A 17,586-nucleotide genomic window follows, 5' to 3' on the forward strand; every position below is an offset into this window, starting at 1 on the left:
GCATTAATTGAGTGTTTTTTTCTAGTAGTCTCTTCCTCCCCCTCCCCTCTTCATAGACTAAAATGTAGAAAATAACTTGCCCTCAAAAGTGGAGGGAAAAAATGTATTTCTTCAATAAGACATATTGCAATTTTCTTATATTCACCTGTACTATTCACTTATGGCAAGTTGTTTATAACTAGAGGAAACTTTCTAGAATTTGAGATTACAATGACCGTACATTGCCTATATCTACCTTCATTTACTGTCAGGATTTTGTTAGTAGCTGAGTGGTCTCTTAGGAACCCCTTGTAAATGTCAGTGGGATAAAACAAGTATTCCCTATCATTTGGGCAGGCATCCTCTTCAAGGGTGACATCATGGTTCCAAATAGATTACCTTTATTATTTTTACTGGGATTATATAAAAAAACAAGATGCGTCTACTATTGTGGCTGTATATATGTCTTCTACACATCCAGGTATATTGTTTCTCATTATTGCGCGGCCACTTTGGCACCTTTCACAACTTACAAACCACGTATAAAGAATTTCCAGGCACAACTTGTCTGCGGTAGTTATTTAATCACACAAAACACGTAGGTGGACATACACAGGCAGGTGTGAGATATTTAATTTTGCATATAAACCATTGTGTTCACCTTTACCTATATATGCAGAAAATCTGTAGGCACCCGTTTTGTAAATTAAATACAATTAAAAAAAAAAATAAAATCACAAGTTACAGCCGTCAGTATAGACAATTACAAAATGAATACAATTATTGAAAGGGTAAGTCTATGTATCAAAACAATGAGGGACACGTTTTCCAGGTTTTCGGGCCAGTTCATCATTTTCCAGGGTGTGAGTGGTTGATAATAGACTTGCATTGGCAGACATTGTATTGAGGTAATATACAGTGCAAAAATACATGGCAGCCATTGTCTACAGCGGGACGCGGGGAAATAAACAGTGAGGACCTCTTGCAACCAATTTCAGCCTGTGGCCAATGGTTTTTCATCCTAAATAAAGCTGAAGTCTGATTCCTAGGTCTTGGGGATTTTTTTTTTTTTGTTCTAGTTGTGTTAGGGACTAGAGATGAGCGAGTACTGTTCGAATCAGTCGATCCGAACAGCACGCTCCATAGAAATGAATGGATGCACCTTTGACCTTTCCGCTTTGACGTTGGCCGGCCGCTTAGCCCCCCGCGTGCCGGCTACATCCATTCATTTCTATGCGAGCGTGCTGTTCGGATCGGCTGTGGCTTTGGTAGTACAACAAATGGTGCAGGTGTTAAAGAACCTAATATATTAGTAAGTGACTAACAGTCATCATGAACGCTCATTGGTATACAGTAGTCAACCCTATAAAGCGACACTCCAGCAAGCAACACTTCTTATTAACTATGCAAGTTATCGAAATAGATTCAAAATCTGCTATTGCTCCATTACCCATTTCTGGTACCTGTACCCACGTCTATTTTCTGTTTCTGCCAAATACTACATTGCTAATATTAAAATGCACCCTCCACGGTCTTAAGACTGTCGCTTACTTCTTTGGAGCACCGGCAATGGCCTCATTGCTCCAAAAGGCTAATTTGCATATTGACAAAAACACTGACTCAGGTGACCCTAACCTATCTGTCTGCAAGGCTGGGTTCTGGTGACAGACTCTCTTGAAGGGATTGAAACCATGAAACCCCCCTGCTTGTAGATTTACATTCAGAAACCCTAGGCGATCAGCAGGTATCTCCAGGAAAAGCCATAGCTGACCACTGAAATGAATGGTCAGCCATGTAATACATGGACGGTCCAGCCCTGCCATAATCGGAAACACTCTCTTTTTGTCTAATATCCTGCCCGGTTTCAGCAGACGAGTCCTGTCTGTTTAAATCATGAACCACATGCGTACCCACTGATTTAATGGGCACATGCAGTCACCCATGGAAAACGGAAACATGATCTATTGTGGTCCATCTCGTAGACCATGGAGCTCCGTTTTACTCACGGACAACCCATGGATGCCATCTGTGTACTGGCCGCTCTTCACGGACCTGGAAACAACTAGCCAATTGTCTTACGACATGGATAATTTCCTGGGACATAGAATTTTTCCTCCTCTTAGTTTTATTTGGAATATGGAACAAAATAGGAGCAAAGAAAATATGGAATTGAAGGGATATTTTGGTGCAAAGTGACCCATGAACGGGAGCTGCTGACCCTGGCAAGACATGGTTGTTTTTGCGTATTATATAGGGGAACTCAGACTGATTGACCTTCCCTTTGGTTGCTCGAGGAATCGGTCACTGATTATAACAATAGGTCTATGGTTTGACCATAAACTGACCATAATTGTAATCTGGAGTTACACTTTAAAAGCAAAAAGTAAAATACAATATATTTTTACCGTCATAACAAATACCATTACGAAAAGTCAATAGATTTACACGGATATTAAAAAAAGTAAAATATAAAGACAATAATTGTACAAAATTACAGTAAAACTATTAGAAATTCTTAAATCTCTGGCTGCAGCATTGGACATACAATATGGATTTCCGAGGTATGTGGCAAGCATGTGGGCGGAGTGGTAGTTTAAATGAAATACCCCAAATTTCATATAAAAGCCCCTTCCTCATGTTAAAGTCAAATCACGTAAAACATGTGAAATCCTTGTATGTGTCCATGACACTTCCTAATGATGACCCTAACAAGTAGTGTTACCATAGGAGCATTTTGGAGATCTAAATCTCTATAGAACACAATTTGGGGAATTTTGCTGCAGTCTGTGTTGGGGTAACTTTCACCAAATTTATCAAATGTTGCACATCATTAGATAAGGCTGTATTCGCATGATGGAATCTGGTTATTGGCTGTCAAAAATGAATGTTTTTGACAACCATTTTGCATCTGCATCTGTTCCGTCTCCATTTTTGAAGGCTGAATGTCACCTATTTTTTTAATGGACCATTGAAACAATACTTGGTCTTTTTGTATCCGGCCTACCGATGTTTTTAATGGCCATCAATCAGATGTCAATCCCTTTTGGTATCTGTTAAAATAGACTCATTGACTTCACTGGGAGCTATGTTACCGTCAAAACACCCCAAAATAACATACCCATTTTTTAATGGTGCGTTAAATAGCCCCATAGACTCTTACTGTTTTGAATGTGACGGCCCTTTTTCACTGTCATGCGAATAAGGCCTAAGTTTGGCACATGTATAAATCTAACAATTCTGTCCTGAGTTTTTTTTAACTTTTTAAAAAGTCACATTTGATAAATCCGGTATACAGACGGCTAGACAGGCTTACCACCCCTACAGTCCCATCCACAATGAAAGTAAAGTGAATGGTGTAAAAGTGCAAAACGTTGCAAAGATTTTGCGCAAATAAGCTCAAAAAGTTGCAACTCTCTAATTTCTAACTTTTTTATGTTAGAATTGTAAAGTGCAGCCCTTAAATTAATAAAAAACCAAGTTAAACATTTTTGTAAATACTATATTTAAGTAGTTGTTTTATGAAAATTTTTGTAGTAAATTTTTTGCTGAGTTTTCTCTAACCATCTCAGGCTAGGTTCACATCTGCGCTCGGTGGCTGTTTGGGAATTCCGTCCCCCATTCTGCTTGAAAAATGCATTTTACGGGCGGAAACCCGGCGAATTTCATTATAGTCTATAGGGTCCAAGGGTTTTTGTGGGTAACTGCTTTTTTCAGTGGATTCGGTTTCCGCTGTTTGTGGACCCGAAGAAGGGAAACCCCAACGCAGGTGTGAGCCTAGCATTAGTGGGGATAATCTTTAGTTTTGATCAGTTATCAATGGATACAACCATGGACGCAGGAACTTTCTATGGTCTGGCACGTCTCAGAAACCCAGCCATGGTTTCCTTATTGCGGCTCGGTTATCTTCTCACATGTGGTGACCCCAACTGATAACTTGGTCACGATAAGGATATCATGGCTGGGTTTCTGAGAACCCAGAAAGTTTCTACATTCATGCTCATGTCCATTGGAAACATATCAAAACAAAAGACTGAAACCACTAAGATGGTTAGAGAAAATCTTAAAAATGTGGCAAAATTTTCAATTACCGTATATACTCGAGTATAAGCCGAATTTTTCAGCACAGTTTTTGTGCTGAAAAAGCCCCCCTCGTCTTATACTCGAGTCAGCAAAAAAACTCCGACCATTTTAATTTTTGACATTTTCCAGTAGCTGATGCATTTCCACTCCTCGGCTTATACTCGAGTCAATAAGTTTTCCCAGTTTTTTGTGGTAAAATTAGGGGCCTCGGCTTATATTTGAGTACATACGGTATTTAAATGTAACTTTTAGAATTTAAAAATGGTAAGGTTCCTTTAAGAAATTCCCCCAAAATGCAAATTCAAATTCAGTCAGGAAATTGGCAGAGCTCTTGATCTACACCTTAATCCTATGGCAACACTGACCTACCAGGACAACAAGCAGATAATGCCGCCATAGGGATAAGTGGCAACTTCAATGACTGCCAATTTTTTTTTTTAACCATGTTAAAGGGGCTTCAATACAAAACTTGAACATAACATTATAAACTGTTTTGATACATAGACCCAAAAACATCATAGTAAACTCTACGAGTAAAACAGAAATAGGCAAATGTTGATAGTTCAATGACAGTGAGCAAAATCAGTGTTAAAGGCAATGAATCATGCTGAGCACAAGGACACAGACTGAAGATGGGGCCCCTCAGGCATGGGGGCACTTTGTACAGATTAGAAGTTCTAGCAAGTATCACAATTTAAAAAATAAACCAAATTAAAATGGTTCATTAAAACTCTAAAAAAGTAAAACCAAAAATTTTTGGCAACTCAACTACGGTCAGGACAACACTGAACCATGGGGAGATCGCTTCCTGCTTATGTTTGTTGCTTTTAGAAGGAAACCCACCTCCTACAATCAGTGAAGGCATCCATTTTATAGGCCAGGTCAGTGTCTAGACTATCAACGTACTAGGAACTACAAACACCAGCGAGCCATGAGGTATACAAAGTGCCTCATGCCTCACAATGGCTTCGGAACTATAACTAAATAGCAACAAAAATGGCTGCCTACATGGTGTTTAGAGGACGGTTTCACATTGAAATCCCTGCTGTGGGAACACATTGTACTTGTAGTTTAGATGCTGTAGCTCGGAGCTATGATCAACACTTGATTTTGCCCTCTGACACCAGCTTTTCATTGAGCTGGCAGAGCTGCTTCAGGAAACCATCATTGGGGCCAATCTCCCTTTTTTGCCTCACTGTAGCAACCGCGGTTTTCACATCCATCTTGTGACGCAGCATGAGGTAAGCTATGACCAACGTGGGGGAACGGCTGTAACCCTCGCGGCAGTGGACAAACACACGGCCTACAAATAGAAGAGAAAACAGGACCTGGTGAGTAGTATGGACCAACTCATACTTCATTTTTATAGCGGTATCCCAATGCCATGTCTTATGCTAGGTTCACACATTTAGGACTCCTGTATATGGCAGAGCTGTCAGAGATATCCATAGGGCTCCCGATGTAGCTTTGTACACTTCTAATATTAAGTGGAAGTTCCTTTTATTGAATTCTATACAATTTAGACAAAAATGGTGGCACACCTTGTCAAGGATCCCTGTTCATTTCTATAGGACTCAACCTGGTACTGATTTTTTATCATGATCATGATTTTTGGATATCAAATGTCAATTTGTATCCATGCATACCAGTTGTAAAACCTCCCAAAAAAGCTACCCCAGAAACTCAATGTGAACTTAAAGGAACTCTGTCATGAAGAAAATTGGATGATCTTTACTTTTTTAGGAGAGCCCCATGGTGATAAACAAATAACACAGTGGCCAGATTTACTCTGGGAATCTGACAGCAAGTCTTCATTGTACCTCAATCTCCACCACTGGGGAAATTAAGTATTACACGCCGATCAGTCAGATCAATAGGTTGTCTGTGTAATGCAGGACAGGACCTCCAGAGATAAAGATACTCTTTGCAGCTGGTCTCCACTATGGCTAAGAGATGAGTACGTCCTCCATTAAGTAAACATTTTCTAATAGGGTATATGACGATAGGTTTTCTAAATTGGACAACCCCTAAGGTCTCAGAAATTAAGTGACCATTGCATGGCTACCGCGCGGTTTTCGCCTCCCATTCACTTCTATTGCTTTCTTCAGGAGGAAAACGCCTGAAGAAAGGTCATGTCGCTTCTTTTTTCTGGTAGCTGAAAAAAAGCTAGCAGAAAAAAAAGCTAGCTGTTTACATAGTGCTCCATTGTAAAGGGGCTGATTTTGAAGCGAAATCCGCTGTCAAAATCAGCCTCTTTGCCCACGTGTGAACTAGCCCTAAGCAACCCTTTAAGAAATATATAACATTTATTTTAGTTATCTGATTATTTTTCTTTAACCTCATTTTGGGGACATCTTTAGGGTCTTAGGAACGCATTACTAGTTTTCTATAAATTTATGGTCTCCAATTACAATGATTTCATCTTACAATGATCGTCCCGATACCAAATAATATTGTAACTTGAGGGACGACTGTACGTTATTATCTGATATACACTTCTATTTTTCGACAAATGGATACAGGAAACACATGATGCGCTGTAAGATATACTTCATGTGTCTAGGTCTTGCAGTATGCTTATACTAGTGGATTTATTTCTCCCCACTGTGTCTTTCGCTAGTTAGTCTGTGCCCCTAAGTTGCCTCACCTGCTTTATTGATACCGTGTCTAATAAACGCCAGAAGTTTGACAGCAAATATCCTCAATATACAATAAAGCTGATGCCTCCAACACCTACATTTTAATAAACTGAACTGACTCTGCAAGTTATAACTTGTCTCCATATCAGAAAATGAATCCACGCTCCGGCGTCTGATCACAAGCCGAAAACATCGCTGTTATGTGCCCGCTACTTGCCACAGCGGCAATAAACACAGAGTAAATTGACCTGTCAAGCTTGGAATTTAATTATTGCTGATGTTCACACTTTGCAGAGGAGAAAATACAAGTACAGAGAAAAACATATCGGGGACGTCAGTATTTCGGCAATGTAGATGACTGCGTGTGGTCGTCTCCGCAGCCGAATTGTACGTTTGATATAATGTTGTCATTTTGTTAATGTTTATTTAATGTGACGATTACTTTTCCATTTCGGAGGCCCGTAACAACTCTCGCAGTGACATTTGGCAAGTCCATAAACAATGACTGTGCTCGCGGTTGTCATGGAGAACATACACATAAAAAGATGGAATAATTATTCTACTGGGAAAATCACTTACGGAGAAAATTTTGTTGATATTGTAAAGTAATTGATCTCTAATTTACGGCTCAGTATTCTGGGAAAAAAGCAGGTAGGCAAAATACATGAAGGCCAAAGCATATCATGCACCAGTCTTAAATGCGGTTGTCAAGGATCTGAAGGTAACTGATAACTAGAGATGAGCGAGTACTATTCGAAACTCCAGTTTCCAATACCATGCACCCATAGAAATGAATTGACGCAGCCGGCACGCAGGGGGTTAAGCGGCCGGCCGCCGGCAAAGTCTGCGGGCCGCTTCCATTCATTCCTATAGGTGCGTGCTATTTGAAACGGCCGTTTCGAATAGTACTCGCTCATTTCTGCATAACCAATCCACAGGATAGATCAGCAGTATCAAATTGGCGCAGGGTCTGGGTGTTGGACTTCGACCAATTTAATATGATCGTCGGAAGCAGTATATAAATGGTATAAGGCCAGAAGAAGCCCTGTTCCTATTAAAGTAAATGGGAGCAGGGTTGCAATTCGTGGCACCTGAAAAATCTGCTCCTCTCTCATTCACTTAAATAGGAGGGCTGCATCTAGAAGGTGTATCAGCTGAACAGTGCGGGGTATGAGACCCCAAAGCGATCTGATACTGATGACCTATCCTGTGGCTAGGCCATCAGTATCTATTATCTTCAGATCCTGGACAACCCCTTTAACGCTATAATCCAGAATGTCTTAAACTTCTTCTTCATGGTCATCACCAGCTAATCAATACAAATATTACTTTAGAAGTGCCAACCAAGTACCACAATCCTGCGCCCCGATTACCAAATACTCTAACCAAATACTAATATGTAGTGCACATAAGGCCGGGTTCACATGGGTTTTTTTGGTCTGGAATTTGAGGCGGAGGCCACCTCAGATTCCGGACCAAAAACCGGTAGCTGCGACTGGATGCTGATGCAGTGCACCGGCATATCGTTGCGGGACTGCGCTCTGGATTAGGCCCAAATGAATGGGCCTAGTTGAGAGAAGGGAGTGTCTTCAGGCGGATGTCACGAGGCGAATCCGCCTGAAGAATGAGCATGCCGCTTCTTTATTACGGGAGCTGGAACAAATCGCTCCCAGAAAAAATAACTGACCGGCTTCCATTGATTTCAATGGGAGCCATTTTTTTGTTCTGGATTTTGAGGCTGATTCTACCTCAAAATCCTGACCAAAATACCCCGTGTGAACTCAGCCTCAACAGTGCGGGACAAAACAAATCCACAGAGACAGAAAAGAAATACCACAATACAGCACAAAATACCCCAGAGGTGCCAAAAAGTACCACTGGGAACATGTACACAACTCCTAGTTATAGTATAAGCATGTTAAGCTAAACCAGGGTTATCTACTAGGATGGCTATATGCTTATGTGATTTGTCATTCTTCTCGTTTTATCAACTTCAACTACTCTGACGTTTATAATCCTTAGTGTCCATTTAAGTCAGCGGTTCTCAACCTGTGGGTCGCTAACGACCAAAACACAGGGGTCGCCTAAAGCATACCTCCCAACCGTCCCGGTCGGTGGGAGGTATGTCCCGGTTTCAACTGATCGGCGCCCGGAGGATGCCGATAAGTTGAGCACAAAGGCGATTAAAGCAGGAGCTGTCACAGCCAGCTCCTGCTTTAACGCTGCGGCTTCTGTATGTGTAGCCGCGATGTGATGACGTGGGGGCAGAGATGGAGGGACATGAAGCTCTGGGCAGAGATGGGGGAACATGAAACTGGGGAACAGATGGGGACATGAGACTGGGGGCAGATGAAGGGGGGGTACGGCATGACACTGGAGGCAGAGATGGGGGGACATGAAACTGTGGAAGAGATGGGGGACATGAAACTGGGGCAGAGATGGGGGGACATGAAACTGGGGGAAGAGATGGAGGGGGGACATTAAACTGGGGGCAGATGAAGGGGTTATATGAAACTGGGGGAGAGATGGCGAGGGGACATATAATGTACGGGTGACTGTAGGAGAATTATACTGTGTGGGAGCACATGAAAAATAAATGAGAACGGGCGGAGTCAACATAAAAGTGGGTGGAGCTAAATTGTGCGTGCCGCATATTTTGTCCCTCTTTCTAATCTTCAAAAGTTGGAAGGTATGCCTAAAGCCATCAGAAAATACATATTTCCGATGGCTTTAGCCACTGAGAAGCCGCGCTACTGTCTGCAGCAGCACTATTCAGCTGGAACGCACGCCGTTATGATCGCATGTTCCAAACTGAATGGGGTCACCGCAACATGAGGAACTGTATTGCGGGGTCACAGCATTAGAAAGGTTGAGAACCACTGATTTAAGTGAAACTTCTAAGACTTCTCTTGTGCTGCACTTCTCCTATGGAATGTGCAGCCTTTTGTACCAGAGATAAATTGCCATTTACTAATGAAGGATCCCTTCACTGAACCTTTTCATCTGCCTCCATGCTCACAGACTTCTCTCTCACCTACACATCTATTATTTCTTCAACTTTCTAGGTGTCTATATGCTATATCGGTAAGAATAGTTTATGATTAGATGCTACAGGTCCTCTAAGAGTAATATCTATTCTGCACATCTTTGAAAGCTTCAGATCTTGCTCACATAGCTATTAAAGAAACACTAAAGCCAGAAATGAAAGTTAAAAGTACAGAAAAAATATCTTCACTTTAGTCAGTCTGAAAAATGTGCTTCATGATACTGGCACAGTCTTAGGCTGAAGCACCATGTTGCGAAAAATTTGCAAAAATCACATAAAAAAAATCCAAGTGTTTTTTCAAAGTGAAGTTTCCAAGTCCATACAGTTTACTGGAGCAAAACAAAAACTGCATTATGTAAAATAAATAAATAAATAAATAAAAAGCGGCACAAAAATTTTCCCAACTCCTGAAGCAATTTTTTTCCACCTGTAAAAAACTCTATGTGAACATTTCAAGGACACATTGATCCAGGGTTTTTATACTGACTGCCAGATTTGGAGTCGGGAAGGAAGTTTTTCCCCTGAAATAGGGCAATTGGTATAAGCTTCATGGGGTTTTTTTTGCCTTCCTCTGGATCAACACTGTAGGGATTGTAGGGTTATAGGTTGGGCTCGATGGACTAATGTCTTTATTCAACCTCATCTACTATGTATGTATACTGTTACAGAAATACTTGAGACAACAAGGCATTAATCTTCTGCTAGGCTGCTAGTGTAGGGATCAATTTATCAGAGGTTGCGTTGTTAACAAGAGTGCTTACAATCACAATTTGATCAAAGTGTAAAAACCAAGAACCTCATTTTCATGTATTCTTATACACAGTAGGTGTTTGCAGAAATGCTCTTGGTGCTAGCAGAGGGTTGTTGCAACTTGTTGTGTTCACACTTGTAGTACAGTCACTCACATGACTGTGAGGAAAAGGAAAGCGGACATGGCGGAGCTCCTGGGACACAGGAAAGATTCTTTATACATTTCTCAATTTTAACTTTAATATGAGACAAAAATAGAATCTAGAGAATGAAGAAGAATAATGGAGGAAGGGCTGTTTTTTTCTGGATTTACTGTTCCTTTAAAACCTCCATCAGCAGTACTTCTGCCTTGCTATAGGTAATTATTATAAATCTGGTGGGAGGACTGGGCCGTATTACACAGCACTCTTCTCACTTATCTAATTTCTATATTTTTTCATCATTTTGCTTTGTTACTATATGCCACAGGATTGAAGGATGCGGTTGCCCTTTTGGGACCTTGCCAAGCTCTAGGGGGGAGAGTTGTGTGGCCATTAGGTTGCCTCCTCCCCTGCCCACCTCTTCTGTGGAGGTGGGTGCATCTAGTTGAAGGCTCCTGGAAGTACACTGGGGTGAGAGCCTATGTGGACACCAGGAGTAAACTGGGTTTTCCCATGCTCTTGCTTGAGGACACCATAGTCCTTGACCCTTCTAGCTCGGAAGATTGGGGTAGTTCGGGTACCCTTTTCAGAGAAGGCTTGTGATGACTGCTTTCCTGTGTAATTTTTTTGGCATGTCCCACTTTTTTGGCACTTGGGTGGCAGAAAACATGGTCTTGAGCTTTGAAAAAAGAAAAAAAAAAGAATCTGTCTGTGGATTGGAACCTCTTCTTTCAGAAGAGCTGTACTGGCTTGGCTATTATTCCTAGATTATAGGAATAATTCTTAAATTAAGGGTGAAAACATCTGTGCTTACAAATACTAATACCTAGCTAGATATACATGGCCACTTTACATACATATGAGTATCATTTTGGGCATTCAACCAGTCATCCATATAGTATCATGCCTTCATATTAGGTACAGTACAGGCTTGTGTAACTAATAACTAAACGCTCTATTCTTATTAACCTCCTTGGCCTAGACCGCCGCCGCTAACCCAACCTTGTGTTTCCAAAGCTCTGCCTTTTCTAGATCGTAAAAACTTCCAAGTGAAGTTATCGGTTAAAGTCTTCCAGTTGCCTCCTCTTTCCAGTTCCTTTGAAGTAAAGCCTACTGTTCATTGTATTTGTCGAGCTCTTATTTCACAGTAGATAATTCACAAGTCAGACTATTACAACAAAACTTTATAGTGAGTACATCATAGAAGACTTCCCTATCATTTAAATGCAGTCAATGTTCTGCGGCACTGATAAAACCTGAAAATTGCACCATCTAAAAGATGCTGTTTGCAATGAAATGGATCCTGGCTACACAGGATATCAGCTTCAAACCGAAGCCTCGACTCTATAATGGGATTCTAACAAGAGTCAAAGGCAGCGAGAGGAAGAGACGGGTATGTAAAATGCAAATGCTCAATCGCTTAAATGCTACTAAAGTATGCCGGCTCTGCAAATGATCCAGGACCCCGCTGCAGTCTCCTCTATGCCAACACAACATAATGAGGCAGCTTCTTTTTATGGGTGACACATTTCTTTTTATGCATATTTACCCTCAGAAGTTAGATTTTGGAAAGGTTAGAACTATGTCAGTTCAGTTTTATCTCATTATGCTGCAACAGAAAAAAATAAAAAAAAAACTTTACAAAATGGAATCACTTACAGCACAACGCCAGCTACAGGTGAACGTGCCCCTACCTGAACAGCGCCCATGCCTGTACTGGAAGAACAATAATATTGGCTGTGTCCATGAACAGATTTTTTTTTTAATGGGGTAATGGATATGTGACCTAGAAAAATTGTGTCTTCTAAACCAATTCCAATTGCATTCTGTAACTAAATTTTACTCATTTTTTTCGACCCCTTAATACAACCAAATACATCCAAATATATTGAGTAGTTAGTATTACATTACAAAAAAAATATAAAAGATCCTTTTGGATTGTTGTTGGTTTCTTAGCGGCACCAAGTCCTAAAATAGGTAATTAAAAACTAGCAAAAATGCCTTTCCCAATTTTCCCTGGCCTCTCCAGAATTGGTATATGTAGGTACAATATATAACATTACTGAGATATCTTCATTCTAGCCCTGGGGAGTGGAAGCCATTTTGTACTGGCATTGGACTCAAGTTTAATTTAACCATAATGCCAACAGTACAGCCACACTGGGGCCACCCCAGATCGAGTGGGGCAGTCCCACATTTCAGATATTCTGGGTGGCAGGCAGTGATTTCAACTCTGTGTACTCAGGACAGGTTGAATACAATAGTGGAGCACGTAGCCATCATCTATCAGCTCCGTGCCCCATTATTTTGCCTTTGGCTGATGAAGTCTGTGGCAGGGAGGGTGACATATTCAGACATATTCCTAAAAAGGAACTTTCCGCTCTTGATATATGAATGCCTCCTATAATATAACAATTCTAGGGTATCTTTTCGTGTTACCAGTTGGAGGCATTACTTGACACCCTGACACTGTCCAATCAGAGTTGACAGCATTAAATCGTGTTGGGACGTGACCCTTTAACAAGAATGGTAACCCCTAGTTGTCAATACAGTAATACATTTTAGGAGGAATAACGGGGACGGCACAACCCAGAAAAATGTTCCAAAATTGTTATTTTATGGATTTACTAAATCAGAAATTTCAGGAGAGTTGACAAGTTCTCCTTAAGGGGTTCTGAAATTCTTCCTATTGTTGGCCAATTCTTTGGGAATAGGAGGCTGGTAACCAGAAAGGTGGGTGTCAGACCCCCACCACTCAGAGAGTCATAACCTATCCTATGGATAGGCCATCAATATTGAGTGTCAGGGGACCTCTTTACTAAGAGCATAAAATTTCCTATTTGCAAACTATTGATGGCACAATGGAATGTGATAAAATCATCTGAACATGTTGAGTTGTTCCTTTAAAGGGTTATTTGATTTGAAGAATTATTCTTTTATTAGATGAATTTCCCAAAAATAAATTACCAACAGGATATCTTGGCACTTGTGCCCTAATCTGTAATCTAAATGTTATGCAATGTCACCCAATGAAATCAATGGTCAGGATTGGCTGGTTCCTCCTGGTTCCTACACGGCCTTCAGAAGCAATGGAATCAGAGACACTTATATGTCCCTAGCTCCAATTTTTACCTGATATACTAGAAATGGGCATTTTTACACCCATAAATTGCAATCCATTAATCATAGTTTAGATGTCTTGCTAAGTATTCCCAATAGCCAAATAATGGATCTGAATGTGGGTCTATGATTTATACACATCCAGGCTCCTATGTATCAAACATCTGGAGCTGATGGCACTCTCTGCAGACTACACGCTTCCTCATGACCATTTTCTAGCAACCATCTAACCGAGACATGGCACTTAGCTGTCCTTTCATCACGGCAGTGTTATATTTTACGCTGGCACATCGTATTCATTTTTTTTTATCACAATAGCACATTATAAACATGTACAGATGGCCAGGCAGATGGGGGAGATAGAAGCCTTCATCCAGTGAAATAGTAGCCAAAGGAAGTAATGAATGAACACTCACAGTCGACAAGGACAGGAATGGGCTAAGAAATTCTAATAATCTGTTAGCCAAATTCAGCCATTAAGGGAAATTATTATATTACGGCTAAACTTTATACGGACTTTGGAAAGACAAGAAGGCCAATTCCATGGTTAAAAAAAAATGGAATATAGTACTAAATTTTCTTTTAATCATTTTTTCCCCCAGGATTTTACATAGATGGACATCCCTTAAAGGGAATGTGTCACCAAAATATGGCCACATTTTTAAGAATTTTTGATTATTTTAATTTTTCATAAAAAAAAAAAGAAAAAAGTACATTCTGCTTGGGGCCTTAGCCGAAAAGTCAATTTTCTCAGCACTAAGACTGCAACAGTGAAACAAAAAGAACAAAAAGAATGTCAAGGAAATAGTATAGCCAAATGTGTTACGCTATTTCTGTAGATCCCATTCACCTTTATGTGAGTTTAGAAGACAACACAGAGCGGCAGTGCTCAGCTGTTTTTGTAAATGTCACCTTGGTGTTTGTGGCATACGAGCAGGTATTCTTATCTCTGCAGCGATTTGCTGAGATAGGGTTATTCCTTTCACCACTTTGGGGCACATGCAGTGTATTACACCGCTAGAAAGCCGACACTATCAGCTTTCATGTTCTGTGCCCCCGGTGAAGAGCTATCGGTGCCGGTACTGTAGCTTTTCACTTTTAGGGCCCGTGCACATGGAGTTAACGCGAGAGCATTTTAGCATAATCCACGTGTATATTCTATACACGTGGATTATGCTAAAATGCTCTCGCGTTAAACTCGTGTTAAAATAACACTCCCATTGACTTCAATGAAATTTCTTACACGTGTAAAAAAATGTTGTGTTTTTTTATGTGTAAAAGATTTAATTGAAGTCAATGGGAGTGTTATTTTTACACGTGCATTCTATATATGTGTATTATGCTAAAATGCGCTCGCGTTAACTCCGTGTGCACGGGCCCTTAGAAGGGCGTTTCTGACAGTCAGTCAGAAACGCCCTTCCTCACAGCAGCGTCTATTGCGCTGTACTGTGAGAGGGAGCATTGCTTACAGCCCAGCCATGACGCTGAGTGGTGAGGAAAGCACCCCCCCCCCCAGTACTCCTCTATGGACAAGTACTATCAGGAGGGGAGGAGGCGTTCCTCACCACTCTCACAGCACAGCGCTATAGACACTGCTGTGAGGAAAGGTGTTCCTGACTGACTGTCAGAAACGCCCTTCTGACGGTGAAGAGCTACCGTACCGGCACTGATAGCTCTTCACCGTAGGCACAGAATGGGAAAGCTGAATTCAGCGCACTGTCGGTTTTCTAGCGGTATATAAAACCGCATGTGCCCCAGATGATGAAAGGTCCTCTTTAACTTACTATCCAGCTTCATTGAGGTACAGCACACAATAGATCTGTTTTCCGTTGTGTATCTGTGCTACACAATTCACCTGCTCCGGATTGTGCTGGATCTGCAGTTCTGTACTCGTATAACCCCTTAATTAAATATGAGCAGATGGAGGCACAGTAAAAAGTGACTGCTGTTTATCCACCCAAATGTCTTCGAGATGTATATTGGCACATTATGTATTGAAGATGTTTTGACTAGTATGTGATCACGTTACTGTATTCAGTCTACTTGTGATCCTCTGAGGCCATTCTAACAATCTTTACATCACTGTACCATATGTCAACAAGCAGGAAGGGTGTGGATCCTATGGAAGCCAAATATAACACGGTGTAAGGCTAAGGCCCCACATAGCACGCTGCTGCAAAAAAGCGCTGCAGGAAAAACTGCAGCGGTAATGCAACATGGTTTTTCCTGTAGCGATTTCTGCTCCATTATAGCTATAGGGAAACCCCGAGCGTTCCTTTAGGTATAATTGTGTTTTCCAAAACCGCAACATTTGGAAGGGATTTGCTGTTACTTCTTCTGTGTCAAAGGCAGGGGGTCCTGGCCTTAAAAATACAACTGTGTGGAGGATATGGGTGTCAACCTGGTCCTTCCTTCAGAATTTCACAAATAGGAATATGAGATAGCACAAAAGTAAATATCACCAGACACATTCCCTAGGAACATGAAATGATAGGAAACGCAGGGACAGGTATAAAACTAACAAAAAAGTAACATACAACTATCTGTAGCACCAGAGATGGCAATGACACCAGTAAAAGCATTGCATTGATATGTATTTGCATATTCCTTTACACACTATACTTCCCTCCAAGCAAAATATGATACAAGGTCACAAGGACCCTCACCAATCACGACAATGAAGATATTGTGCTCCCATGTTTGCATACAACAGTGGTCGGAAAGGTGTGCCCCTAACCCATGAATTTCTATGGCTTGATGCAAATAGATAAAGCCCAGCGCATGGGTGTCTCAGGCAATCCCACTGAAATGAATAGTCCAGATACACGTCTTCCCGACCACCACTAAAAAAAAAAAACCTTGTTCTCATGATCAGTGAGGCTTCCATCACTCAGAAGAGTAAAAGAACACAATAAATCCCCCTGGACTGCAGAGTAATAAAATATATGTTAATCCATAATGAAATATCAATGCCGTAGCGGCAAAAATATCTTCCCTGGTCGCACTATAAATCCCATCATACCCAGTTAGCATTACTTCTACACAGAATTTATAAGAGCCCAGGCTCAAATTCAATTCTGTGCCACAGCTACATTTCATGGTTGACTGGCAAAAGAGATGGGATAATGCTAATTCTACAAATGTCTCCCTTTCCTGACATACCGCCATCCAGACTTGGTGTGAACGCTCAGGCTTGGAAAATGAAAAGTGGAAAAAAATGATAATCAATTCTCACAATTTATAGACGATGCAGCGATATGTTTTATAGGAAGAAGCGCTCTTGGCAGCGACTACAGGCAGCAGCTTGAACCTGGGGATTCTAACACTGGGTGTAAATGAAGCATAGGATGACTGAGTTATGCCTCGCCTTACAAAGGAATAATAGCTTTTCCTCTCGGCAGTAGTCATTCCTATTGGATTCAATTTTACAATTTCAACTATACTTGACTCTTTCATGGCAAAAATTACACCACTCCATAATGTGCCAGATACTACTGACCACTGCCTTAATGATTGGCCAGAGCTCATAACTCGATCTGTACAATCATAGAGAAAACTATGCAGCTGCCTAGTTCACCCTATTCATAGTAGACACCTTTGTGTTGATCATAAATGCAGGACATATTGCTGGAGCCTGAACAGTGGCGTAAACCCCCAGACTAAAAATCACTACCTATCTTACCCCAACCCACCAGTGAATAGTATATTTGCACTTATCCTACCTTAAACCTTTAACCTCCCTAACCTAAGGCCACTAGGGAATAAAGTATTAACCTCTCAACTAAGCTAAACTGTAGGCCGCTATGTACAGAAGCATTACCATACATATCTG

The 17,586-nt window shown here is 41.0% G+C and overlaps 1 protein-coding gene across 1 annotated transcript in view; it reads right to left on the bottom strand.

Annotated features, from left to right (window-relative positions):
* Window positions 1–543: 543 nt before the first annotated feature.
* DUSP3 (dual specificity phosphatase 3) overlaps window positions 544–17,586 on the bottom strand; it is a 50,545-nt gene continuing 33,502 nt past the window's right edge. Inside the window, exon 3 of the mRNA XM_075277332.1 lies at window positions 544–5,362. Coding sequence (XP_075133433.1) covers window positions 5,157–5,362 — 206 coding nt within the window. The 3' untranslated portion in view covers window positions 544–5,156. The remainder of the gene's footprint in view (window positions 5,363–17,586) is intronic.

The sequence above is a fragment of the Leptodactylus fuscus genome, chromosome 6, assembly GCF_031893055.1.
Source record: "Leptodactylus fuscus isolate aLepFus1 chromosome 6, aLepFus1.hap2, whole genome shotgun sequence".
Taxonomy (NCBI): domain Eukaryota; kingdom Metazoa; phylum Chordata; class Amphibia; order Anura; family Leptodactylidae; genus Leptodactylus; species Leptodactylus fuscus.